The sequence below is a fragment of the Muscardinus avellanarius genome (assembly GCF_963383645.1).
Source record: "Muscardinus avellanarius genome assembly, chromosome: 3".
Taxonomy (NCBI): Eukaryota; Metazoa; Chordata; class Mammalia; order Rodentia; family Gliridae; genus Muscardinus; species Muscardinus avellanarius.
In genome coordinates, this window is record NC_137788.1 from 61,943,388 (window position 1) to 61,970,496 (window position 27,109).

Sequence of the window (27,109 nt, forward strand, 5' to 3'; positions counted from 1 at the left end):
AAAAAAAAAAAAGTAAGCTGTCCGGAGACCTGCTAGTGCATATAATCATTGGGTTGAGTACTAAAAATTGCCATTACAAGATATGCAACGTTGTATGGTTAGCTATTTTAATGATCTGTTGTATTGCCAATTGATTTAAATAAAGAAATTATAAATTATAATAAAATTATTAACTTCACAATAGCTGGATCAATAAAACAATAGAGGACTCTAAGGAACTCATGTCCTAGTTATCAACTTAAAGAAAAATGTAAGAAAAAATGTGTTTTGTTTTTTTTAAAAGACAGTTAAGAATGAAGTTATGCAGTTTGGAAAATTCAGAAAGGTATCCTCGTATTCTCACTGAAAATTTTTCTGGGATTGGCAATAATCCTGTTCTTGTGCTTCCTCTCCCTCAATGAAACCCTCCTATGTGTATCACCACATAAGAGCCTGCACGCCCACAGGTATACAGGAGGACACCTTTCCCTGGAGCAGCTTTTGCAGGCAAAATTCCTTCTCAATCTAGGACGAGGGGATGATGTCATAAAAGAAGCAGAAGATGATGTCCTTAGTTCTCTAGCACAACTGCTTTGGCATCAAACCCCAGGAGTGGGGGAAGAATAGAAACCCCAACTAGAAAGAAGGAATGGCCACAAACAATCAAGGAACCAGCCACATGAGAGGGATGGACACGAGAGGGATGGCCTGAGATGATTCCTTGCACCCCCTTCAGCCTCCCTGAACTCCCTCTCCCCACCCCCAGTACAGGAAGGGACTGGGGAGCTTAAGGCTAGAGCAGCCACCACAGAGCTGCTTTGGTTGGGGAGGGTAAGGCTGCCGTCCTGGCAGAGAGAGCGCAGTTCCTATAGGGTGAAAGGTCCAAGGAAGTGTTTCAAGGAAGGAAGAGGTTGAGCCAGGGAATCTTCTGTGCCAGAGAGAAGGCCAAGTCAAAGGGCTCTCAACAAGGCCCGACGATGGGGCTCAAATTGTCTGAGGGCATTTATCTCAAAGACACCAAGTTAAACACAAACTAGACAAAAAGAAATGGACAAACTACCTTTATCTGCAAAGACGAAACTCTACCCTGCTACTTTCTACGCCCTAGGCCCTGGAAGCCGAGAACAATGATTTGTGATTATGTTCTGTATAAAAAAATTTTTAAATACATAAAATTGCATTATTTTACAACTTATTTTTTGTAGTAATATTATAGCCCAAGTTGCACCTAGCTGTTAACAAAAGTAGAGACTCTAAGGGCCAAACAGATACCAGTAACACTAATATGGTGATTATAGATTCCCCTTCATAAATCTGTGATTAAGAGCCTTTTCTTTTTTAGATTTGATGCATTAGAAAGATGATCAGGAAGGAAAATGAAAAAGTGCCCAAGGTGACTAATTTTTTAAAAGGCCCTCCTAATTTCAAACAAGTTAGGAGTATATGTCTAAAAACAAATCAAGTCTGACAAAAAGGTGTTCTATGTTCTTTGTATAACTTGTAATAAAAGAGAAACTTTCATTCATAAATTTCACTACAATATTATCTACAATTTTTACAAGGAAAATCACAGGAAATATACATCAGATAAAGAAACCAACCAAATGTACTCTTAGAGTATATTACTAAATCAATAGTTGAGAAGTATTAAATAAGATTAAAAGCTCTTATAAATATGGAAACTGTAGTGGGTGATGGATTCCACTAAAAAATCAATCCTTCTTCTCTAGGTCAGAGCTGAGTTGATTCCTTTCTATGCATTTCTGTATTCTGGAGGATTTTCCAGTGTCACTGTTTAGGACAAAACACTTACATGGTTGAGAAATGATTCCCTGTGGCCCCCACTATGCATAGCAACAACCCACAATCATTCAATAGAATCAAACGAAAGCGGAGCCAGGATAACACTGTCCTGAGAATAATGACTGCATGCTAACAGAAGCTATCAAGGGTCTTTTCTGTATCAGGCAAATAAATTGAACTTAGTAGTGAAGATTAATTTAGCATTCATTGGTTACATATATTTTATGAATAAGATACTCCCTTTAGGCATTAAAGTGAAATCTCTACTTGAAAGCAATAAAAACATTGTAAACTGTAGATGATTAAAAGTACTCATTATGTGGCATGAGTTATATGCATTTAATGGTTAGGATGAGTCTAAATTCTCAGTGCATTCTCCTTTCTCTAAATGATGAGAGTATCCAAAGGAAAAAAAAATCACCAAAGCTCCATTAGTTACAATATAGCTATTTGGAATCTAGATCTTACATAAGAAAAGAAGTTAAAGAGCAGATGGTTAACTTCAAATACAAAACAATACAGTAGATTATTTATTACCCGGCATCACTTGTTTATAAAAGAATTAAGCAGAACCTTGATAGACTCACTGCTATAAAATAACTCATGCAGAAGAAACACATTATAAAACACTAATGCAACACACATAAAATAAATAAGGAACCATTCTTTGACTGTGGTTGAGAATACCAGTTGCTTTCTAATATCCACTTTCCTCTTCTTTATATCAAAGCCCTGATTATTAAGTACCAACTAAGACATTGTGTTTCCAACATTCTCCCAGTTAGATGTGGTCATGTGACCACATTCTGGCCAGTAATCTGTAAGCAGAAGTGATGAGACTTCCAGGAAGTCTTAAAGGGAAGAGGCACACCCTTCTTTTTTTTTCCCTTCTTCTTGCTGCTGACTAAAAGTAGGCTAATGGCTGGAGCTTAAGCATCTGTATTGGATCATGGAGTACTACTATAAGAATAACAGCTAGAAACAGCTTTAATCTCATATGATCTGGAAGTAGCTAGAACAGCCCTGAACAGCCTACATTCAGAATCTATATATCTATATATAGCAGTGAAATACCCTTCTATATCCTTTGAGCCACTGTTATTTTGGTTTTCTCTGAAGCTAAAGCCTAACACACTGATAAAGCCATCTCATCAATCAAAATAAATTTCAAGTGGTTGTCAAGAAAAAAAAACTAAAATAATGCAAAGAGAAACTACATTAATAAAATTAAACTAACAGTTTTCATTCTATCTAGCCTAAAATGAAGTAAGTTACTTCAAATGAGCTGTCCTCCAGGCTTAAAGAACTGAAAGATGTGTCATGCCCAGAAGTTCAAAGATGATTTCAAACTGTCTGCATGTAATTTTTCCAAAGTTTGTATATTTTCTCATTTTTAAAAAGGACAGTTGGCACAACCCCATACCACTAAGTGGTATAAATATTACCTCCACATATTGGGTTTATAATGCATATGGTCGTAAATTAAAATCAGAAAACTAAATTTGAATCTGAACTCACTTGGAATCTTGCTTACATCTCATGAAGCTTGGTTTCCTTATCTATAAAATTCAGATGAGTTGACATCAGCCCCATTTCCCTTTGAGGGAAGGTAGAATTATCAAATAATATAATGTCTGTCAAAGAATTATCATTGCTATTAAAATCATGTGGTGTTCATTTATACTTCACTGGAAAAGCCACTTTATTTTGGAGGGATAATTTCTTTTGAAAAGTTATTCTTTTTGCCTACACTAACTTCTTATGGCTCCCTTCCCACTTTTATTTTATTTATTATTTATTTATTTAGGTGGTACTTGGGTTCCTGGAAGCCCTTCTAACTCCGCGCTACACTCCCAGACCTATTTTTATACTTTTTATTTGGAAACAGGTTCTCTTAAGCCACTGCGGCTGACTTCGAACCTGCACCATCCTCCTGTCTGGCCTCCCAAGTGCGGGGATTACAAGCGTGCGCCACCACGCTCGGCTCCCTTCCCACTTTTATTTTTCTATAGAAGTGTTTTGTTTTTACAGTGAATGAATTTTTATGAGCTATGTGTATGTAAATGTTTTGGCTAAAAGAATATTATTGGGAATAGGTGTTTAACTCACAACTGTTTGTTTTGAAATTAGAACATAAGAAACATCTGGACAGACCCTGAAAACAAAAAATAAATGATTACCTGGTTAAAGAAGACTGCTCAGTACTAGATATGGTGATGCATGCCTGTAATCCCAGTATTTGGGAGGCTGAGATAAGAAGAGTGCAGTTCTGAGGCCAGTCTCAGCAACCTATCGAGAGCCTCAGCAACTTAGTGAGACCCTGTTTCAAAATAAAAAATAAAATAGAGCTAGGGCCATACCTCAGAGGTAGAGTGCCTGTGGGTTCAATCCCTAGTACACACACACACACACACACACACACACACACACACACACACACACTATTCAGTTCATGTCTTCTATTGATTGGAATTTTTTATACTATGTGCAGAAAATTCTTTTTAATCCAAAGTTAAATATCCAAATACGTCATGTATGTAGCAGAGTTGATTTTCATGGTATTGAATAATAATCATAAAAATAATCCTAGATCAACAGAACATTATGTTATGAATTATCAAAGAAATATTACCCAATGGGACCAAAATATTTGATTGATGTGTACCACTCTGCAATTATATTTAAAACAGGGAAATTAATAACAAAAACACACTAGATTTTCTCTGAACAGAATAAAAAATGTTACAATTTCTTTTCACAGAGAGTAAAGGTAAAGCTAAAATTCTTACTCAAAAGGAAATTGGTTATTTAAATTTCATTGTTGAAAGCTGCCTCCTGAATTGTCATTCACTTGATAGGCTCCTTTCCAACATGGGTCTAAGGGACCTGGAGCTCCCATTTTATTAACTGACCCTAAACTCTACTCTATCCCCTTATACCCCCAAACACATGTGCTTACCATTAGAAATTCTTTCTTCCATACTACCTAGAAAAATGAAACATTCTACAAGGACATGAATTCATAATTCCCATACATAAGGCTCAGTTGAACACAATTGAAATCTTCTTAACACAGTGATCTCTGCCACCTCTTCTAACCCTAGGAGTCTATGTATCCAAAAGTATAGGCACACCCAGCTGTAAAATCTCAAAATGTGCCCTTCTCTCTACCATGTACTTAAGTGGAAACAGCCCAGTGTTAGTCAGAAAAGAGAAACACCTGAGCAAGGAAGGAACTTGCTCTATTACTGCACTCGATTTCCTTTAGGGCTCAATTATACAGAAAGAATAATTTAAAGGCCCACCCTACGCTATGACTGTTAGAGCAACAAGGACAAGAAATTCAAGTTCTAAGCACTTAGCATAGTAACCAGCATCTAAGAAGCACGTAATAAATGATCATCAGTGCTGACTTGAATGCTAGAACAAAATCATGTCTAAGATACACAACATAAATAACCACAATACTATTCTTAGCAGAACTCTTTGAGATTAATTCCATCTAATATTTGAAAAGAAGTTCCATTAGCCTTATTTTTTCATAATTTAATTAAATATGTGCTCTCTCAATATTTAATTCCTCTTCTAACACTGAATGTAGATATTAGATCTGGATGTACTTACTTTTTTCCAACACTAAATATTCTCTCAAGCACCCTTTCTGCATAGTGGAAAACATTCATCTTCAATTCATCTGTTTTTCAGAATCTTTGCGTTACCTTTGTTATGTCCCCATCCCCCAAACAGCAGGACACAGTTAATGTCCCTGTTGAATGGAAAACTCCAAGACAGAACAAGAAAACCTCCGGTCTTCTGATCCTAAGAAAAGTGTATGTATACACAAGAAATTCTGATGAATACGACTCTGTAATGGGGACTTAGGCACTTAAGAACCATGAGGATCTTGTGCTGTACTTATTTTAAGAGAAATTCACAAAGCCAAAAAGTGAACTAATCTTCACAGAAATTCAAACTTTGTGCAGTTAAGCTAAGATTTCTCTCCATGTTACACTCCCCTGTGGCTGCAGTCCGTTTGTAAACTTGAGATGCAGTTAAGAAGTAGTGGGAGAAAGCTCAGTCGTTTTTGAAGGGCTCAGAGGAGAAACTTTCAGGCTTCTCAGGTGTATTGGCTTTTTTTCAGTCTCTGAGATGTGTTACTGGCATGTTTTGCACCTCAAGAGAAATCTATAACCTTGCAGGAGCCCACCATAGTCCTAGGCAGACCACAGAAGCTGAATGAATACAAATTAGCTAAATGAGTGAAGGAAAGACTGAGTGAGTGATAACTAGAATTAATAAGGAAACTGGAGTCTAGTGATACGGGCACAAGACAAGTAGCAGAAAAGAGTTCCCAAGTATTGGAGGTCTGCCTCTGTTTGCATTCTTGCACATTAAAAGGAGGTGGTGAGAGTTTGTGTCTCTTTAGAAGCTCTTCGTTCTTGGAAGGAAAGTGTTTTTTCGCTCTCACCTCTGACTTCATAGCTCTGTTGCTGAATGGGCTGAGCGCAAGAATGTGGGATCTAGAACTTGGTCAGTTTAGACGCGTGGCCAAATGCTGCTCTGCCCCTTCTTGGCTCTGCCCTTGTTACCATAGCTGTCCTGGTCTCTCCTAGAGAGGACAATCACCCTTCAGCCTGAGTATTCCTTAGCTAAGGCCATTGCATGAATACCTGAGCCAATGCAAATAGTTTTTCCTTCACATTTCAGAATGTTAGAAATTGTTGTAATCACTGAGACTAGGGTCCATTCAATTTAATACTCGTTGATGATGGCACCAAGAGAGCTTTTCTGAGAACACAGAGAAGGCATTCTGAGTGATACCCATGTAAACATTTGATGTCATCATCTCTAATATCAGTTCCTAATTGTCATGTTATGGAAACACAAACCATATATCTACCTAGCACTGTAGTCAGGTCAATAAACTTTATTTCCACTAGAACTCTTTTTGGACACCCTTGCACTTTTTGATGCATACTACTTTGTGTGGTTATTTAATTCCATTTAAAAAGTATTTCTCTGCCTACGAAGTGTCTATACCTCAAAGTCTACACTGACTTGGAGGCTGGAGGTCTGGAGAGGAGAGGAAATGAAACAGGCCAGAGCAGGAAGACTAAAAAGATGTAGTTTCTCATTCAAAGAGCCAACAGTCCAATGGGGAGCTAGAAGCATGCACAGCTGACTATAATACATGTGGAACAGTGAGAAGCAATTATGGAGGGAGAAATGAGCCAAGATGGGTGCATAAAGGAAGGAGTCATTAATTCTGAATCAGGCATAAGGAAAAATTCCCGTGGTAACAGTAAGGCCTTAATAAATTGGTAAAATGTTCTTATTAAGAGGAACATTTAAGAAAAAAAAACACACACACAAAAAAACAAGGAACAGAGTTGTGAAAGTGCATCATGTGCTCAAGGAAGAGTCAAGAAAGGCCGGAATCAGTGTTGCTAGACACACCTGGAATGGTAGATTGGGATCAGCCTCCAGAAAGCTTCAAATGAGTTAAAGCATTCTGGTTTTGTATAGTGGGCACTGGGAAAATAGTTTTTAAAAAGTGTTTTTTTGAGGATAGTAATATTATCTCCACTCTCCAAATGAGAAAACTGAGGCTTAGGAGGGATAAGAAACTTATTATAAAGAAAATATGGAGAAGGTATTTGACCTAAAGTCTTCCTCTAGAACCTTAACACTAAGCCTAATCTTGGACTTTATATTTCTTTTTAGTTAGTTTTTTGGACAATAATTTTAGACATTTATGGTGTGTAACATGATGTTTTGATATACTAGTCTTAGTCTTAATTTAGTCATTTATAAAAGTGGCAGTAATAATGATGCTCCCTGTCTACCTAAAATGTTTCATTAGATAAAAGTAAAGATGTAAAATTTTTTTAGACACTATGAAAGAGTTCTATGAATTTCAGTTATTAGAACACTATGATTTTACGCCGGGCGTGGTGGCGCACGCTTGTAATCCCCGCGCTTGGGAGGCGGAGACAGGAGGATCGCGGAGGTTCGAAGCCAGCCGCGCTGGCGTAAGAGACCCTGTTTCAAAAATATAAAATAGGTCTGGGAGCGTAGCCCGGAGGTAGAAGGGCTTCCAGGAACCCCAGTACCACAAAAAAATAATAAATAAATAAATAAATAAATAAATAAATAAATAAATAAATATAAAAAAATAAAAATGTTAGAACACTATGATTTTATTGTTATCACAGCTAAAATTAATATTACTCCTGAAGTTACCATCAATATGTTTCTGCAAAGGCTATTGGGATTATTTAATGTTAATACTGACTGTAGATGATTGAGATCCTACCATGCTTTGTATGTATATTATATCATTTCCTTTCAGCACCTTGTGAGGTATTATTATCTCCAATTTATAGACAAATAAACAAAGGTTGAAAGAGATAAAAAAAATCACCCTGTCACATAGCTTGTAAGTAAAAAAAACTAGGTTTCAAAAATTTTTTTCTAGCCCTTTCCATAATGTCATAATCTCTTAGGTTGCAGTGGCACATTGAGATGATGTCTTTAGGGAACAATAGTGATGCCAGAAGTGTCAACAGTTCCAAGGTGGATGTCATATCTGATTCTGTGCTTTAAAGAGATGCAACTGTTTCTAACCCTGCTAAGGAACATGTCTTTAGGCTTGCTTAGCTGGAAACCATGAACCATTTTTGTCCCAATCTTGAGATAATAATGTCTTCATGATTTTTTAATATTCTTATAGGAAATATATTTCATATATTTTCATATTACTGATAAAAAGACAAAAAATTTTCTACTTATGTAAAGATATTGGCTCCTTATAATTATTTCAAACTTTAAGAGCTTCACTGCATATCTACAGAATGATTTTTTTCTATATTTTAAAGTATATATCTGTTTTCTCTTATTTATGAAACCTAAAAAATACACTAAGTAGACTTTAAAAAACACTAAGTAGCCAAAAATTTGGTGAATGACATTCTTCTGATATGTTTTTTAAAATAGTTTAAAAATGATCAGAGTAGATATCTGAGTATGCTGAATTTGACGGAATTCATAATTTTGGTAGCCTTTCAGATTTAGTGGAAAGAATCAGATAATCCAACTGTAACTGAAACTAATACCAGATCTTTTAACTACTTGAAAACAATTTTCATGGCTATTTTCTTTAAGTTACATTTTTTGCTGTTTTTATGAGCAAAGTTTTCAAAGTTGTAAAGTGGTACAATGAACACAGAAACCTTGAAAGGCCAGCATTGAAATCAGGCGTAACCAGAGTTACTCTCTTTTGGAGGCCCCTCCCCCCTGTGCATTAGGAGCTTTGCTGTTTTCTATCTCTCTTGGCTTAAAAATAAATTTTCATACTCTCCTCCCCAAAAAATAGAAAATAAATGATGCCCAACCAGAATGCACTTAGTGTCACAGAAGGCAGAATACAAGCCGCATGAGAAGTTTGAAGTAGTGCACTAAGCTAAACAGCTAAATTCTGACAAATCTTTTTCTCTCACATCAATTCAAATTTGTGGCCATCTTATGATTAGTGCACAGAATGATGGAGTACCAATTGAAAGCTTTAAAGGAGATGTGTATTCCTTCCTTCTATGGCCAACTCCCTAGTGGTTTCCTAGTGAACCTTGGTAATTCGGTGATAATTTTGCATATGAAATTATGGTCATGACATTTATGATGATGATAAGTATTGTATGAAGAACCTGGCATGTATACTAGATGGCATATCTATATTTTAGTTTCAAATATTTACAGTCTCCCTATAAACTAGAAATTATTAATACAATAGCCCTTCACAGATTAGGAAATTGAGATAATAGGCACACATTACACTGGTCTATATTTGATAGTGGTGAGAAAACATTATTCAGTGTGATTAGATCACATTTATGTGCTTTTCTGGCAGGAACTGACATGCAGGGATTTGTAGCTTTCCCCATATGCTTACTACTTAAATTTTCTCAAGTTCCACTTAAGGAAAAATTTACAGGGATATTTCATTTTATTGAAAATGCTTTTATCGGTGCATTATTGTCTCACATAATTACAGAAATTTTTCAAAATACCTCTTTTATGCTACTAAAACCATTTCCTTATTTCACAAAACAGGTAAAAAACAAATTTATTTTGATCTTTCTATACTATTTCTTTGACTTTTTATGGGGTTCATCAATCTCTTTACTTTCTTATTTTAAGCCATAAGAATATTGGATTAAATTGTATGCTTATTAAAATCTTAAGCCTCAGATGGAAACTGAGCAATTTGTGTCTTCTGGGCTTGAATTGAATATTAATAAATTGTGAAAGCATAATAATAATAATAATCACTTATTGAATGCTCACTATGGGCCAGGCACTGGATAAGCATCTGGATGTATAATGTCATTGGATGACTACAATAAATGTGTTATTAGGTAAAATTATTATCTTCATCACAGCTAAAATCTGGGGTTTTCAATAGATTAAGATAACTTGACTAAGGTTAGTCAACTCATAAATTAACAAAACTAGAATGTGTCATCAAATTTAGTCTGATTTTAGGTTTACATCTCATACCCTCACACACAATGTCTTATGTTTAGGACTCCCAAAGTGTGTGTGTGTGGGGCTGGGTATTAAATCCAGGGTCATTCTACCTCCAAGCTACAACCCCAGAATTATTTATTTTTTTATTTTGAAACAGAGTCTTTCTAAATTGCTAAGGCTGACCTCCAACCTGCAATCCTCCTGGCCTAGCCTCTCAAGAACTGGATTTATAAGCATGCACCATTATGCCTGGCCCGGAAATAATATTGAGGAATGAATACAGGGTTCAAATGTCGTAAACTGGGCGTGGTGGCGCACGCTCGTAATCCCCGCGCTTGGGAGGCTGAGACAGGAGGATCGCATAGGTTCAAAGCCAGCCTCAGCTACTTAGTGAGGCTCTCAGCAACTTAGTGAGACCCTGTTTCCAAATAAAATATAAAATAGGTCTGGGAGTATAGCCCGGAAAAAGCCTCTGGGTTCCACCTCCAGTACCACCAAAACAAACAAACAAACAAATGTCTTTTACCACACTACCAATATGGTTTATGGATTCTTTGAGTAATTATTATTGCTGTTGCAGCTACTTTTACCATTACTAATGCAACCACAACAAGAACAATGCTTCCTCCATATTTATTATACCCATAACTCTTCTGAAAGATTTACATATATTCTTTCATCTAATTCTCAGAGTTACCCTTTAAGGTAACAAAATCCAATTCCTTATATAAGGATGAAAATATCTTAGAATATTTAATAGTTTCAAGTTCCACAGCTATTAACCCAAAGTTGGATTCCAGATATGAGTTCAAAATACAGACGCTTATGGCCCCGACCATAACATTTCTTATACAAAAATAAATCTTACATATCTAGCTGGCATCCTAGTTGCCTTTCTCCAAGGACATCCCTCCTTCTTTTTCAAATAATTGTATTTGGCAAATAAGAACAATCTCTGTGGTTGGGTGGACCAATGAGAATGGTGAAGAATAGAGAATGGTTTTTCCCACTAAGAAATTTTAGGCAATGTAACCATTCGTTGCTATTTTAACCCACTCTTTTATTAAAACCTCCTCTCACAAAATGAAGTCCATAGATTGCTATATTGTTTTTAAATTATAATGTTATTAATAAGAGACCACTGTGGAAATTTGCAGTCTACATATCTAAAGCAAATTAAATAAAAGTTGGAAGGGAGAAGGGAATCTATTCCTCAATTACTTTCCCTAAGCAATGATTCATTTGATTTGATTTAATTAAACTCTGAGCTAGTAAATTTTCTAAAAAATAAAGATTTATAGGAGCCAGGTGTTGTGGCTTACTTTTGTAATCCCAGTACTTGGGAGGCTAAGACAGTAGGATTGCAGGTTTGTGGCCAGCCTCAGGTACTGAGTGAGGCCCTCTGCAACTTAGTGAGACTCTGTTTCAAAAGAAAAATAATAAAAAATGGGGCTGGGAGTGTATCTCAGAGGTAGAAAGCCCCTAGGTTCAATTCCCAGATCTTCCAAAAAAATTATAGATAATCAAGTTGAATAATTTCTGAATAAATGTCCATTGACTCCTGAGATGTTTGAGAACTTTTGATTAATATTGCATTTATATTGAAATAGTCAAATGATAATGTATAAAATTAAAACCAAGATAAATTCCAATATATATCGAATTTTCAAGCAAATAAAGCCATGAGTGGATTGCCTTTGGAAATCATTTAGAAGTACAATAGAATTTGAGTTTGGGAGGTGTTGTGATTTTATTTCCTTGAGAAAAAGTTCTTGACTGTTCTACTCAGTCTAACTATTGGAAATCAGAGAGCAGCTTGTTGAAGAGAAAACCAGGGAGTGACTAAAATCTTAAATGCACCAAAGAGATTTTTCCTGTTAGCAACAAGAAAAAAGAAGATGGAAGCAGAAGGCGGCAGGAGTTCTTTCTCTTTCTCAAAGGTGAAATATGCTTCACTAAACTGCGTGTTGCAGAAAGAAGATAGAGCAAATTTCAAAATTAAGCAGACCAAAAAAAAGAACAATTTCATTGCCAACAAAGGGCCTGTTTTCCTCTCTCCTGTCCTAAATTTTACAAATTTCTGTGATTAGGAAGCACATGTACCCTTTACTTTTCAGCTTTTCAGCAAGACTGTTCCTGGTTACAAGTAAGAGAGGCGATGTAAAAAGAAACAAAAATAAAAAAGACTAGAAGAGATGTAATCTTTAGTAATCAAAATTGCAAGCTCTTAGCTTCCTCAAAACCTGCAGGCCGGGCAGGAAGTGGAAATGTAGATTTTCTACTCAACCATCTGCTTCCAGGAAGCCAGTATTGTCTCTGCCATAGAAGTGGTTCTGCATCTAACAAGGAAGGGCCTGAATGTTTGCAATAGAGTACATGTGCACAGATTGGACATATGGACATTCACATTTTTGCTGAGAATCTTGTTTGCTGAATCTAATCAGTACTGTTGGAAAAGCTGACTCTCTCCTGCTGCCCAGGATGGTTTCCGGCTTATGAAACTGCCCAGGCATCAGTCACAGAGCTCAGAGGAGCCTTACGAGATACTCTCGAAGCTCCAGAGAATAATCACAGTAATTTTTGTTCAGGGACAGCATAATTATATTTAACTGGAAATCAGGCATGAATCCCAGCTTCAATTCTCACTATCTCTGAGCAATTCACCCTGCATAAGCCTCAGTTTCTTCAAATGGAAAATACCAACAACAAGATCTATTCTCTGGCATTGGCATAAGAATTTCATAACAAATATTAATAAAGTTTGTCATGAAATGATGTCTGCCACTATTACTCTCATTGGTATTGTCATTTTTCATTCTTATTTGAAAGCATTCTATTTCTGTTTTATGTTAAGTTAAATTCTAAAGCAAGTATGGAGAAAATGAGGGACTAATTTAAGAAATAGGAAGATATGGGATCTAGAGACTAGGATATCCAATTAATGAGAGATAAAGGGACATGTTCTAAATACAGTGGGAAAATGAGTGAGGAGAAAGCTAAGTTCAGCAAAATAGAAAATCAACATATAACGTCTAAAGTTGATGAAGCAAGAGACAGCAGCATAACTATATTATGTATAAATAAGGTGATATATGCCAGAAGAAAGGTTAAAATAAAAGAAGTTGAGAGTGGAGTCTCTGAAGAGCAGAGCGGTAGGGTAGGGTCAGAATGAGGAGTGTGGGCTTTATAATAATAAATATTTTAGCACTGTTTTGTTTTTTTTTTAAGGAGACATACATGTTTTACTAAAATCTTAAGAAAACTTAGTTTAGAAAAAATATAGACTTGAAATGCAACAGTATTTATACACCCTTTGTGCACGCGTGTGCGTGCACACACACACACACACACATACACACACACACATACACACTACTAACTTCAAGTTTATCAAAATTCCCATGGCCTAATCTTTGTAGCAATATTTCCTGAATAATAAATAAATAGGCCTCATCATCTAACAACTGAAAATGCAGGACTGGGTAGCCTGGATGTGGAGTAAAGAGAAAGCATCTTGTGATTTGATTGAGAAAAAGATAAATTCTTTTTTTTTTTTTTTTTTTTTTGCGAGTCTGGGGGTGGAACCCAGGGGCATTCGACCTCCAAGCTACACCCCCCTGCCCTATTTTTTATTCTTTTTTATTTTGAAACCAGGTCTCACTGAGTTGCAGAGGGCCTCACTAAGCAGCTGAGGCTGGCCGCGAACCGTGATCCTCTGGTCTCAGCCTCCTGAATGCTGAGATTATAAGCATGTGCTACCACGCCTGGCATAGAAATTCTTTTAGAAAAAAACAATAAAAACCAAAAAGAACAAAAACTTTACATGAACCTTGCTGTCTTTATCTTCTAGAGGTTTCCTGTGATCTATTTTCTAAGACTCAGGAGAAGCAGCCTGTCTGTGTTAAGATGGCAAGACAAGCTTTGTGACATTTACAGAGAGACAGGAGAAGCATGAGTTTTCAGTTAGAGAATGTCACATAGAAATATCATTCCATTTATATATATAGCAATTAATATCAATACAATATAATATTGATAATATATGAATAATAGAATATATAAATATCATTTATTTAATAGTATAATATATTTATAATAATATAAATATCAATCCATATATATGTATATCAATAAGCCTCCAAGAAGCTAAGTATCTTTCCCAAGTTCACATGACTGGTCTGGAACCCGAATCATTTTAATTAATTATTTTAATTAATTAATTTATGTTTTTATTTATTTATTTATTTATTTTGTAGTACTGGGGATTGATCCCAAGTACACTCTACTTTCAAACTACATCCTCAGCCCTTTTTAGGTTGCTGAGAGTCTTGCTATTGATGAGGCTGGTCTCGAAACTGCCAACTTCCTGTTTTAGGGCCCCAAGTACTGGGATTATAGGCTTGTACCACCGTACCCAGCTCAGAACCCCGGTTGTGCATTCTGGAGAATGTGTGATTGTCCAATACAGAATTAGGAAGGTGATACTAAACCTGTTTGATATGAGAACACTCACAATTGGTTTTCTAATGTTGTTCCATTAATGAAATATGGATAATAAAATATTAACCACTTATATAGCATTTTCATAATGTCTTTAAGCTGAGCGTGGTGGCACACACTTGTAATCCCAGAATTCAGGAGGCTGAGACAGGAAGATCATGGTTTGAGGACAGCCTCCCTCAGCTACTTACATTCGCAACTCAGTAAGACCCTGTTTCAAAATAAAGAAGAAAAATTAGGGCTGGGGGTATAGCCCAGCATTAGAATGCCCCTGAGTTTCATCCCCAGCACTGCAAAAAAAAAAGTGTCTTTAACTTATTATCCCATTTAATCCTAATAATATTATGCTGATGAGAAAATTCCAGTTCAGAGAGGTTTATTGAATTGTCAAGTGCAAATAACCAGTGAATTGGAAATCAGATAATTGAACCTAGATATTCTAACTCCTTTTCCATTGTGGAAATTTCTCTCTTCCATTTTTACACAAAAACTTGGAAAGCATTTTGGCAAAATGACTTTACTTAAAAAATGCTTTAAACCAGGCATGGTGGCACATGCTTGTAGTCTCAATACTTGGGAGGCTAAGACAGGAGGATGGTGAGTTTGTGGCCAGCCTCAGCTATTTAGTGAGGCTCCCCAACTTAGTGAGACCCTATTTCATAATTAGGAATTTTTTAAATGCCTTAAATTTACAATTTTTAGTAGTGGTAAAAGTGAATGGATTATTTCAGTATTAAATTGTTAATTACCTGGATGGAAATGGCCATAATAAGAGAAAATCTGGGATAAGAGCCATCTGTAGCTAATGTTACACAACATTGAAGGCAGTGGTTTCTGTTGGCAATATAATTTGTAAAAATTACTTTTGTCATTAAAATTCTTTGTAAGGATGTTAGGCAAAAGAAATTAAAGGAGCAAGAAAGAATGGAAATAGACAAAATCCAGTTTATTTTCTCTATAATGGACTTTCAGGGATCTTCTTAGAAGAGTCAAAACCTATGACTAATGAAAATCAACTTGTGATGTCAGCATCATGCACACCCGTCTACAGCAGTCCATCCATGCACACAGATCCAGAATGCAAGATTCTTTGCTACCAGAGAGCTCGTTTCTTTCCTTCTCTCTCTCTCTCTCTCTCTCTCTCTCTCTCTCTCTCTCTCTCTCTCTCTCTCTTTCCTTCTCTTTCTTTCTCTTTCTTTCTTTCCTTCTTTCTTTCTTGTACTGGGGATGGAACGGAACCCAGGGGCATTTTACCTCTGAGCACACCCCCAGCTCTATTTTTTATTCTTTGATTTTGGAACATGGTCTTACTGAGTTGCACTGGGCCTCACTAAGTAGCTGAGACTGTCCATGAACCATGATCCTCCTGTCTCAGCCTCCCAAATGTGGAGATTACAAGCGTGCACCACCACACCTGGCTCAGGAGTTATTTCTAATTGACAAATACTTGGATGCTCTAAGATCTCACTTCTAATCTTCCTCAACAAAAAACGAGAAATGTGAAGATAAATGTCATTAATTGTTCTACACTTTTCCCTATAGAAAAACAGAAACTATAAACAGCAGTTCAGCATTCTACTAATAGTTTTAAAAGATTGTGTGTACATGTATATCTCCATCTTTTTTTTTTTTTTTTTTTGGTGGTACTGGAGTTCCTGGAAACCCTTTTACCTCCAGGCTACACTCCCAGACCTGTTTTATACTTTTTTTATTTGGAAACAGGGTCTCTTAAGCCAGCGCGGCTGGCTTCGAACTTGTGCGATCCTCCTGCTCCACCTCCCAAGCACGGGGATTACAAGCGTGCACCACCATGCCCAGCATTATCTCCATCTTTTATCCCATTAAGATGTATGACTACAATGCACCAATAAAAAATTATAAAAAACGGTTGGCTTAAAACATTATTAACTTTACATTTGTAAGAAGGTCTGTGGATGTATGCCTTACATTCCTATTCAAATGTTCCATCATTAAAGTCATTCTTGCTGTTTTTATCCTAAATAGCAATTTACAGATGGCATGCGTACAGAAGTATAATTAGAAATGTGTCTATATACATATTCTAGTAACATGAACTTATATTCTAACCAGGTGGTTTGTTTGTGTACAAACTGTATTTTTCAGGGAAGGTATTAAATTTTGAATAACAACATTTTGAATTATTTTTGTTAGGCCAGGACAAGGCAAAACTAAAACAAGCTCTTTGCTGTAATGCAAATGAGTCATTGAATAACTTGTAATTTTTTTTTTTTGGTATGTGTTTGTGGTACTGGGGATTGAACTTAGAGATATTCGACTTCTAAGATACTGAGGAATACCTTTAGCCCTATTTAAATTTTGCTTTTGACACAGGTTCTCACTAGGTTGCCGAGAGTCTTAATTGTCAAAGCTGTTTTTAAGCATGTGATCTTCCTGTCTCAGCCTCCCAAGTCCTGGAATAATATGCAAGCACCACCAAGTCCAGCTAACTTGTAATTTTTTTTAACAAAAATAATCCTTTTACTTTTCAACTTGTTTGGGTGTGAGGAATGTGTATTTCTCCTCTTTTCAATTGTGTTGTTTCCTACCAACACATGATGCTAATTTTTAAAAATTATTGCAATGACTTGTCATGATCCTACTCATGGTTATGTTGATTTACTGTTATATATATATTGTAAGATGTCAAGGAACTTTGGCATTTACAGGGAATAGTTATATTGCCTTGGTTCCAGTTTTAGTTTTCAACTTTCTGACCAAAAATGGAAACTAATTTGGGTCCTTGGATCATAAAGATTCTCACAGTGAGAGTTCTTGTGTCCATAAATTCCCAAGAGGTCTGCGGACAGACTTCTGGAGGTCTGCACAACTTGAGACACTGTACAAAATCCCCTGCATTCTCTGTGGGGAGAGAGTCCAAATCTTTTCTCTTGGGTTTCATAGGGGCCTCTGATGCCCAAGTAATTAAAAACCAGTGAGATATAGGACTCTTTAAATTAAAAAAAAATCTCAGCTGTTCATAATTTAAAAATCAATTCAATCCAGTGTTCAAAATCAGATCCAAATAATTTGTATGTTATATTCAAAGGCTTCATTTTTAAAAATTGCAAAAATGTATTAACATTGCTTATTTATAGTATTTTCTTAGTTGGCCTCAGAAATTTATAGTTGACTAATGAGTGCTCTTGTTCTAATTATATTATTTTGGTTATATTGGGGGATTAAGTTTTTTAGACAAGTTCTTCTTCCCATTTTACACAAACAAGAGGTTTAAATAGTGTCAGTTACTGAGCTTACAACTTGAACTCTGTTATCAAAATGCAGGCTAATGACTCTGTAGCCAAGGAATCACAGACTGGCATGAACTCAGAAAGGCACAGGCTCACCAAGAGATATGTGCCTAATATTTCATCACCCTTTGATAAAAATCATCTTTTAGATGAAATGAAGCTTCTACAGTATTATCACATAATCATAATATGCGAAGCCCAGTTAAGAAAGAGTTTGATAAACTAGCTCTCTGCTACTAAGGCAATTGCCTGGAAATGAGTACTTAATAACAGACAATTATCATAGAGTGTTAAAAGTCCTGTGAGAAACGGACTCGTTTTAGATATCCCTTGGAGAGACATACAACCCCTAGGGCCTCTTATCGAAAATAGAATAGGGATTGGAGGCATCAATAGAAAGAGGATACTTTCTGAGAAACTGTACCTGCTGGTCTGTGAATAGGTTTATGTGATTACGGAAGTGGATCAGGGACTGTGCTGATTTGGGCATTGTTGTAGTGGTATTGCCACATTTTTGTGCAGTCAGACCCAAATTGGTATTCTAGTGCCTCTACTTCAAGAAATATCATAGTAGCGCCTGTCAGGACCAAGGTCCCTCAGACGGCTGCATCCTGAAAACCCTCTAGTACACAGCACCAAGTTGGTGGCATGCCTTTTGCTCTAAGGCAGAGGTTCCAACTGGGGCCAAGTGCATCTCCCATGGCAATGTCTGGAGACATTTTTTGTTGTAACAATTAGGAACTTATTACTGGCATCTAGTGAACAGAAGCCAGAGATGTTGCTAAACAACCTACAGTGTGTCAGACACTCCAACAAAGAGCTATGTGGTCCACTGTGTCTGTAGTGCCCGGGTTGGGAAGCCTGGCCTAAGGCCTGGCCACTTTCCCCTACCCTGCCTTTTCCTCAGACCCACACTTCTCATGGTCCTGTGAGAAGTTAGTCCATTTAAACACTTTGGAAATTTTAAGGCTTTATAGGGAATGAAATAAAATTTATCCTAAAATGTCCTTCCCTTTCAGGTCAACAGCTCCTCCTTTCTTTAAATGTAGATTAAATGCCTCCTTCTGCAGAAGACCGTTTCCCTTGTCAGAATGATAGCCTTCACGTCCTCTCAGAACCACAGGCTTACACTAACCGTAGCTCTGAATAAATGATCTCCTCTTCCCCTCCTACACTATAAACGTGTGGAAAGCTTGAAGTTTCTATTAATCCTTGTGTTTTAGCACCTACCAGAACTTGAAAAATAACAGGTACACAAAAATACACACTGATGGGAAGAACAAACCTGAGGAACATCCAGACTGGATTTACCAGGAATCAGCTCATCAATACCTACTTATTGTCTGCTAAAGGATCTATGAGCAAGGATCGTGCATTTCTTGGCTGCCTGTAGCTTAGGAATCCACAAGAAAGAACAACTAAGTTTAGAATAATTTACAATGTGCTTTCGTGTCAAATGCAAGAATCTGGGAATTGTACCATGAAGACTTATCAAGTTGAAATTCTGAACATTTTAGATCTGTGGAAAATTAATGATACCTTATTCTGTACATGATTATGGAAAATAAAACAAAATAATCTAATTATGGCAGGTGACAGGGGGATGTTGCATTACATTGTGTTTTTATTTGACAAAGCATGTCAAATAGGATTTCAGCAAAAAAAAATTAATACAGTTGGAAGTAAAATATTCTTGACGTAAGTGGGCATCAGGAAGAAAAGACAGGGACGTTTTAGAACATTCAACTTTATTTTCCATTGACAAACACAACATAAATAATATATATTTATTAAATATACAAACTAGCTATGACTCAAATGACATAAAAATTCTAATGTACTTTTCAGTCTCTTTTTTCTTTATCTCAGCAATATTGAAGACCTGTCTTTAAAATACACTGGAAAGTATGCTTAAATATACTGAAAGTAACTACCTGAAATATTTACATAGAGGTGACAAAATATACCTTCCCCATTAACAAAGTATGAGGGGATGGCCTGCTGGGGAAGAGAGGTAGAGAACCAAGTACTGAGCTTTACAGCAGGGATTAAATGATTTCAGTTCCAATGATTTCAGCTTTTTATGCACACTGTGTGAACAGTACTTACATCCACGCCTTGTGGACAGGTCGAGATAATCAATGTCTATTTTTAATTTACTTAAATAACCTAATGATGTTACTAGTACAAAAATGTACAGTAAAAGAAGAAGGACTAGTAGTGTGTTTTCTCTCTCACCCCCAACCCCAGTGGGAAGAAAGATTGTTTAGCAGGCAATCATTACTTTAGTGAACTTAATCTTTTTTTTTTTTTAACAGAAAAGAGCCGTGGTATCACTTCACTTTGTCTTACTGATGTGCAAGGGTTCAAAGACAAATGATGTCCCTTCCTCTCTGTTTCTTGGGCCTGGCCTAAAAGGATGGAGAAGATTAATACGTTGGAAGTGGGCAGGTTTTCCACTTTATGTTCTCTACCCCGCTCCCTCTCTGTCACCCACATGAGTATCCTTTCAAAAGTAGAAAGAATATTAAAGTATAACAGGAACTCACATGCATTTTATCTTGCTTACTAATATAGATTTGATTTCTCCAGAAAATGAAAACTATATAAGGAAACTATTTTCAGGTTACTATTACTATTAAAATTTGATTGGCTAGATTTTGGCCAGGTGTCTAATTCACTTTAACTAAAGGATGATAATACTCTAATTCTTTAAAAAATGTGACAGCAGAATTTACGTATTTGAAAATAAGTTTGGATGTCAGATCATCTCCAAAATGCCCCCAAAGAACGAAGAGGTTGGTCTGTTCCTAGGTCGATCTCTTTCTTTTCTTCCTCTCTTTGCTTCAAGAATAAAATTTCCCCATCAAGCCAAAGGTATCACAGGATAGACTGAAATTTGTTCACATATCAGGGCACTTATATATGAGAAACATGAAAGTGTTCCCTTTCCCCTTAGTTTAATCCCAGCCTTACTTTCTCTTTGTGAAAGAATTGACAGGCAGGTTAGAAGAAAGAGGGGTAGAAAGAAACAAACTAGTTCCCAATGAAGAAATGTGCAATCCAGTAGGTACTTGCACAGCTTACTATATGAAACACACTGAAGCAAAGCTTCTGGAAATAAAATAATTGTCATTCTCAATAAAATAATTCTATATAAATAAATATAGTATATATCATTGAATTATATTTCCAGAGACTTATAAAGTACTTTGCTTGTGGTATTCTCATGTAATGATATATAATAGACTCTTCATTTCAGGAATTATTAAACAGAATATATACAACAAAATATTTCCCAAATTCTCTGATTTCGTGTTTCATATGTGATCTCCACCTGAGAGTTTTCTTATAATACTTAACTTATGTCAGCTTCTTAATAAATGTGTGTGACCTTGAGCTAACTTTTAAGTTTCATAAATTGCTCCATCGTAAGCTATGGCAAAAAAACATCACAGACACGGCTCTTCTCTCATCTGCATGTTATCACAACTCAGAAAACAGTCCTAGGAACTTGGCCACAGCTTCACAATTTTGTCCATTTATTTATGATTCGATTTAACATATCTTGAGACACACAAAAGCACAAAACAAGTAATAAATAAGTATCTGTAAAAATCTGTCACGGTTTATGGCCTAAAATTTTAAAAGATAAAACAGAAATTTAATTATTCTAATTAAGTTTTTAATGTGTTTATTGTGACAATTAGTGTGCAATCTCACAATGTCACGTGTCTCCTCACACCTGGTATATTTTAAGAGAAGCCTTTGAGGTTAACTTAGAAAAAAAAGTAGGTAACATACATGCCACAAGTTTCAAAGAACAATTTTTTTTTCTATTTTCTGTTTCTGATTTGAGTTCCACCCAAAAGTACTATTGAATGTTTGGGAAAGGATGAAAGTGGATCAAATAAGTATGAAAAAATACTGAATAAATAAAATACCTGATCCAATTGAAAATTTCATATTGGAATATGGCCACAAAATAACCACCTTATTACAATACTGTTGGTAAAAGGTTTTCATTTCTCCATTATTCAATGTCACTGTGGTCAGGGGATCTTTCAGAGTTAGCATACATGAGCTTCTACAATCTGATTCTGTAACATGGTCAAAAAATCTGTATGTGTGTGGTACTGGGGATTAAACTTGGGGCTTTCTACATCCAAGCTATACCCTCCAGAGATATTTTATTTTTTATTTTGGAAAAGGGTCTTTCTAGGTTGCTGAGGTTGGTCTGGAACCTGTGATCCTCTCCTCAGCCTCCCAAGTATTGGGATTACAGATATGCATCACCATGCCCACCTGGTCAAGAAATCTTTTATAAACATAAAACAATATTAAGTAGAAATTATGTGCACCTCTTAACGTTTAAATCTGTTCTCATTAAACATATTTACTTAAAATATCCTTGTATACAGCATTATGGAAATTTGGTAAATCTTGAAATAGCACATTATGTTTTACAACTGGAAATATTTTCAAGACACTCATAAACCTATTTTGTTTGAAAAGCAAGCTGCTCTTATTTGGTAATATATCATTCTTTTCTATGACATAGTAAAATACATCCAAGTGTTTGAAACATCGTAGATACTTTCTGACTGTACATACATTTCTACATTCCATTCACTCACGTTTTTCATGTGGTTTTCTGGGTCTTTGATTGTTTTAAAATCAGTACTTTAAAGTTTAAGAATAGTTTATGCATTTTTTCTTGTCCAGATATATATTGAAAAACTAAGTATTGAAGTAGGAAATAGAAGGCCAGCAAACTTAACCTTAGAATTAGACAAGATCTTCTGCAATGACGATAGATGTCCACCTTCTAACAACATAAAGAACCTCTTTACAACATACTAAAATCTAACCATGACCATCATCAACAGATGAAATCATTTTGGATATTTATTTTTTTATCATGTTTTCTCTGGACTAGCAGATGGTTGCCTACATAGCAAAACTCACATGCTAATTATACAATTTCTTGTTTCCAAGCTTGTTCAAAACTGGCCACTCATCCATTCCTACAGCATATCCCCTAGGCAGGAATTTATTTTGTAGTTAAGAATAAATTTCAGGCTCTTTTTCTATATTTTTGTGGTCAAATGAAAAATGACATTCTTTTGACATTAACCTCCATTATCTTTTGGAAATATGTCACCTAAGTTATTAATACATATAAAGCACTTTGTCTTACAACAATGTGACACTACACCTTGAATGATAAATGTGTGTATATAATAACTTAGCAGAAATTGTTCACTTTATTGCTTAATGGATTTATAATGGCTTGAAGCACTTCAAGATTATGGCATGTGCCTCACCAATGAGGAAGCAGTTTGGGGATACTTGACCATTCATTCAGTGCACAAGTGTTTATTGGACAATTTCTGTATTCTAGATATTAGTTGCTAGATTGAATAATTTAACTCTGCTCACACCACTCAAATCCACACTTGCATGTATCTATTCGATTATCTCTGAGGGTTAGAGATCACATGTGAGGTAAAGTCTCTTTATAATCAGGTCATTTAAGTGCACATTTTTCCTGGAAAAAATAAAGTAGTTTTGTCCTCTACTGCCTGCAGTGAACTATGGGATAATCAAATTCTGTAGCACAGAGAGATGTTTATAATGGGGTTTGATTACAGTTTTTTCTCATGTTTTTTAAATATTAGTGATTAGTTAAGCCATCCTGAATTACATGAGCACTTCCAGTATATTTGTTGTCCTTTGACTCAATGTGGCAGGCTTATTTAAACTGGTTATTCCTGATTGATCAGGCTGGTATATATATACATATATATATATGTATATATACATATATGTATATATATACATATATATGTATATATATATAAAGAACTGATATATATGTATATATAATATATATTTACCAATTAAAATTAATTCTTCCCTGAAAAAATGGAAAATAATAAAATAAATGTAAGTTAAATCCTTACAAGAAAATATTAATGAATTTACAAAATTAATGTACCAAAAAGTAAGAAAAGTATTTTTTTTTTGCAGTATTAACTAATAGGATCACTCTTGGGAAACTTTTAAAAAAATACAATTCCCAAAATTTAATGTAGTAATTTGTAGTAATTTGTGGCACAAAGATTTTTAAGCCTTGCTATAAAAGTTTGTATTTGTGAGGGCTGTAGGAAAAAAATTAATAAATATTTAGAGAGATATACTTTGAAGAAAGAGCTGAGAGAGGTCAATATTAATTTTCTTATCCTGTAAATAGGCTAAACTATGGAAATTCTATTAAATTTTATAAATTTTTTTCTTTTGCGGTATTGGGGATTGAGCCCAGGAGCATTCTACTTCCAAGCTACACTCTCAGCCCTATTTTTATTCTTTATTTTGAAAGGGTCTCACTAAGTTGCAGAGGGCCTCACTAAGTAGTTGAGGCTTGCAAATCTGTGATCTTCCTGTATCATCCTCTCAACTACTGGGGTTACAAGCATGCACCACCACGCCCAGCTAAATATTTATTTATATTTTTTAGAATAAGAGTTGTTTGTAATCCTAGCATTTGGGAGGCTGAGACAGGAGAATCTCGGTTTGCAGATAGCCAGCTACTTAGGCCTTTTGCAACTCAATGAGACCCAGTTTCAAAATAAAGAATAAAATACAGGGCTGGGGTGGGGGTAGCTCAGAGGTAGAATGCCCCTGGGTCCCATCCTAGTACCATACCAAAAAAAAATAAAAACTGATATTTAAAGATTCAAATACTGGAGAATTATTCAGATGGAAAACTCAAGGAAAAACATACTAGTGTTCAAATTGTCCTAAATAGTGTTCTAAAAATATTACTAACTTTCATAGATCAGTTTCACAAATCTCCAGCGTTGTAAGAATACAAAATGTGTTAAAAAGAAAGAACATTTAACAATTGAGACCAGCCAAACTCTGCCATATGTGAAGTAAGTGAAATTTGTTCTTATTCAGATAAGAAGTAAGCCTACATACCAACCGAAACAAAACTTAAATTTGCTAAGGTAGGACCTAATTCGATATGTTGAACAATACTCACATAACATCAACACCAATGTATAGTACAGATACATTATACATTTTTTTTCCTAATTAAACTTTTTTCAGTGAAAGTGAGAAAAAGTGGCAGAGGAACAGCAAGAAAATGAAAGAGAACACAGGAGACCAATATCCTTAAGCAAAAACAAATTGCTATCCCCTCGTCTTCAATGACATACAGGGTTAAAATCTCCATGTACTTAACATGCTGGAGTGCTAGTTATTCTTATCTCCCCAATAGACCATGATCATTTATAATAGATGTTTTCATCACATAAATAATCACATATTCAGCTGCAAGTGGCAGAGATCCAAAAAACACTAGACTGTTATTAATATATTTTCCTTTGTTTATGTTTCAGTACTTTTGGCACATGAGAAATTATCTATGCTTCTCAGACCACTAAGCTTTCTATCAAAAATTCCATTTTAATTCATAAACAGTGGCATGCCAGAGCTGCCTACATTCACAAAGGTTAGAAATATTTGTTGGCAAAAGCTGTGAACATGCAAGTTGGTTAAGTGTTCTCTTTCATGCTCCTGTCTGGATTACTTCATTAGATAATGAGATGGGTTGCCCTTTCTGCCCATCACTAGAGCAGCTGGAGACAGCATTTGCTACCTGGCAAAACTTTCGAAGAAGGATCTTTCTTAGCAGCAGATAAACCCAGGGATCCAAGATTTGGTTCAGCGAAGCCAGGCGAACAGCTATTAAGAAGAAGTTGCATTCTTTCTGCTTTTCCATCTGTGTTTTGCAGTGCTCAACTGAGGTCTGATTGAAGATCATTCTCAACATCATTATCTAAGGAAGAAGGACAAAAAATTGTTCCAAAGATCAGTAAGGTCATATGTATCTCCATCTACGCACATGGGGTTTTTAATAAATTGATAGTGGGATTAATTAAAACAGTTTAGGCAGTCACAAAACATAGCCCCCAAAATATAAAAAATTCCTAAGTATTTTCCTTGTTTTGGATGATTAAACATGTTTCACATGATTTCAGGCTCTTGGTCCTTAGAATTTAAGAAGCTTGACACTAACACATCTTGAAATTAGCCAAATTCATCTGTCTTGTTGCAACACCCACCCGTAGGTTGACACTCAATTGGGACCCAAATTTTCCACAGTAATCAAAACATGTTTAAACTTTAACTTCAGTGGTTTTAACTAAAACCAAATTACTGAAACAAAAAGCAGAGGCCAGAAAAGGGGAAATAGTAATAATGTTACTAATAATTATTGCCATTAACATTTTCTGCTTTTCTAGTTTGCCAGACATCATGTCAAGTTGTTCACATGCATTTAGTTAAGAATATAAGAGCGCCAGGTATGGTGGCGCACAAAGAGACCCTGATTCCAAATAAAAATATAAAAAATAGGTCTGGGAGTGTAGCCCAGAGGTAGAAGGGTTTCCAGGTACCCCAGTACCACACACACACAAAAAGAATATAAGAGAGATACTATTATTAACCTCTTTTTGCAGTTGCAGAAACTAAGAATCAATTATGTGATATGGCTGAGCCAAACTTAAATCTAAGTTCACTAACACTCATGACATAAGGTATCTTACTTTTTTCTCTCCCTCCACATACTAGACTATAAACTGCATGATGATAGGGATTTGGGGCTATTTTTCCCCTTACTGGAATATTTTCAGTGCTTAGACCAATATTTAATTGGTAGTATGTGCTCAGTAATTTTTTTTTTTTTTTTGGTGGTACTGGGGATGGAACCCAGGGGCTTTCTACCTCCGGGCTACACTCTCAGACCTATTTTATGTTTTATTTGGAAACAGGGTCTCTTAAGCCAGCTGAGGCTGGCTTCGAACCTGCGCGATCCTCCTGTCTCAGCCTCCCAAGCGCGGGGATTACAAGCGTGCACCACCACGCCCGGCTCCTCAGTAAATATTTTTAAATGAACAAAGATTTATATTTGAAGGAATATGTTATATGATATATATGAATATAAGATTATGTGACATTCA

The 27,109-nt window shown here is 35.7% G+C and overlaps 1 protein-coding gene across 1 annotated transcript in view; it reads right to left on the reverse strand.

Annotated features, from left to right (window-relative positions):
* Window positions 1–27,109, reverse strand: part of PTGER3 (prostaglandin E receptor 3) — a gene marked incomplete at both ends in the record, with an annotated part of 78,748 nt that overhangs the window by 13,458 nt on the left and 38,181 nt on the right. Inside the window, one exon of the mRNA XM_080690702.1 lies at window positions 25,747–25,926. Coding sequence (XP_080546828.1) covers window positions 25,747–25,926 — 180 coding nt within the window. The remainder of the gene's footprint in view (window positions 1–25,746; window positions 25,927–27,109) is intronic.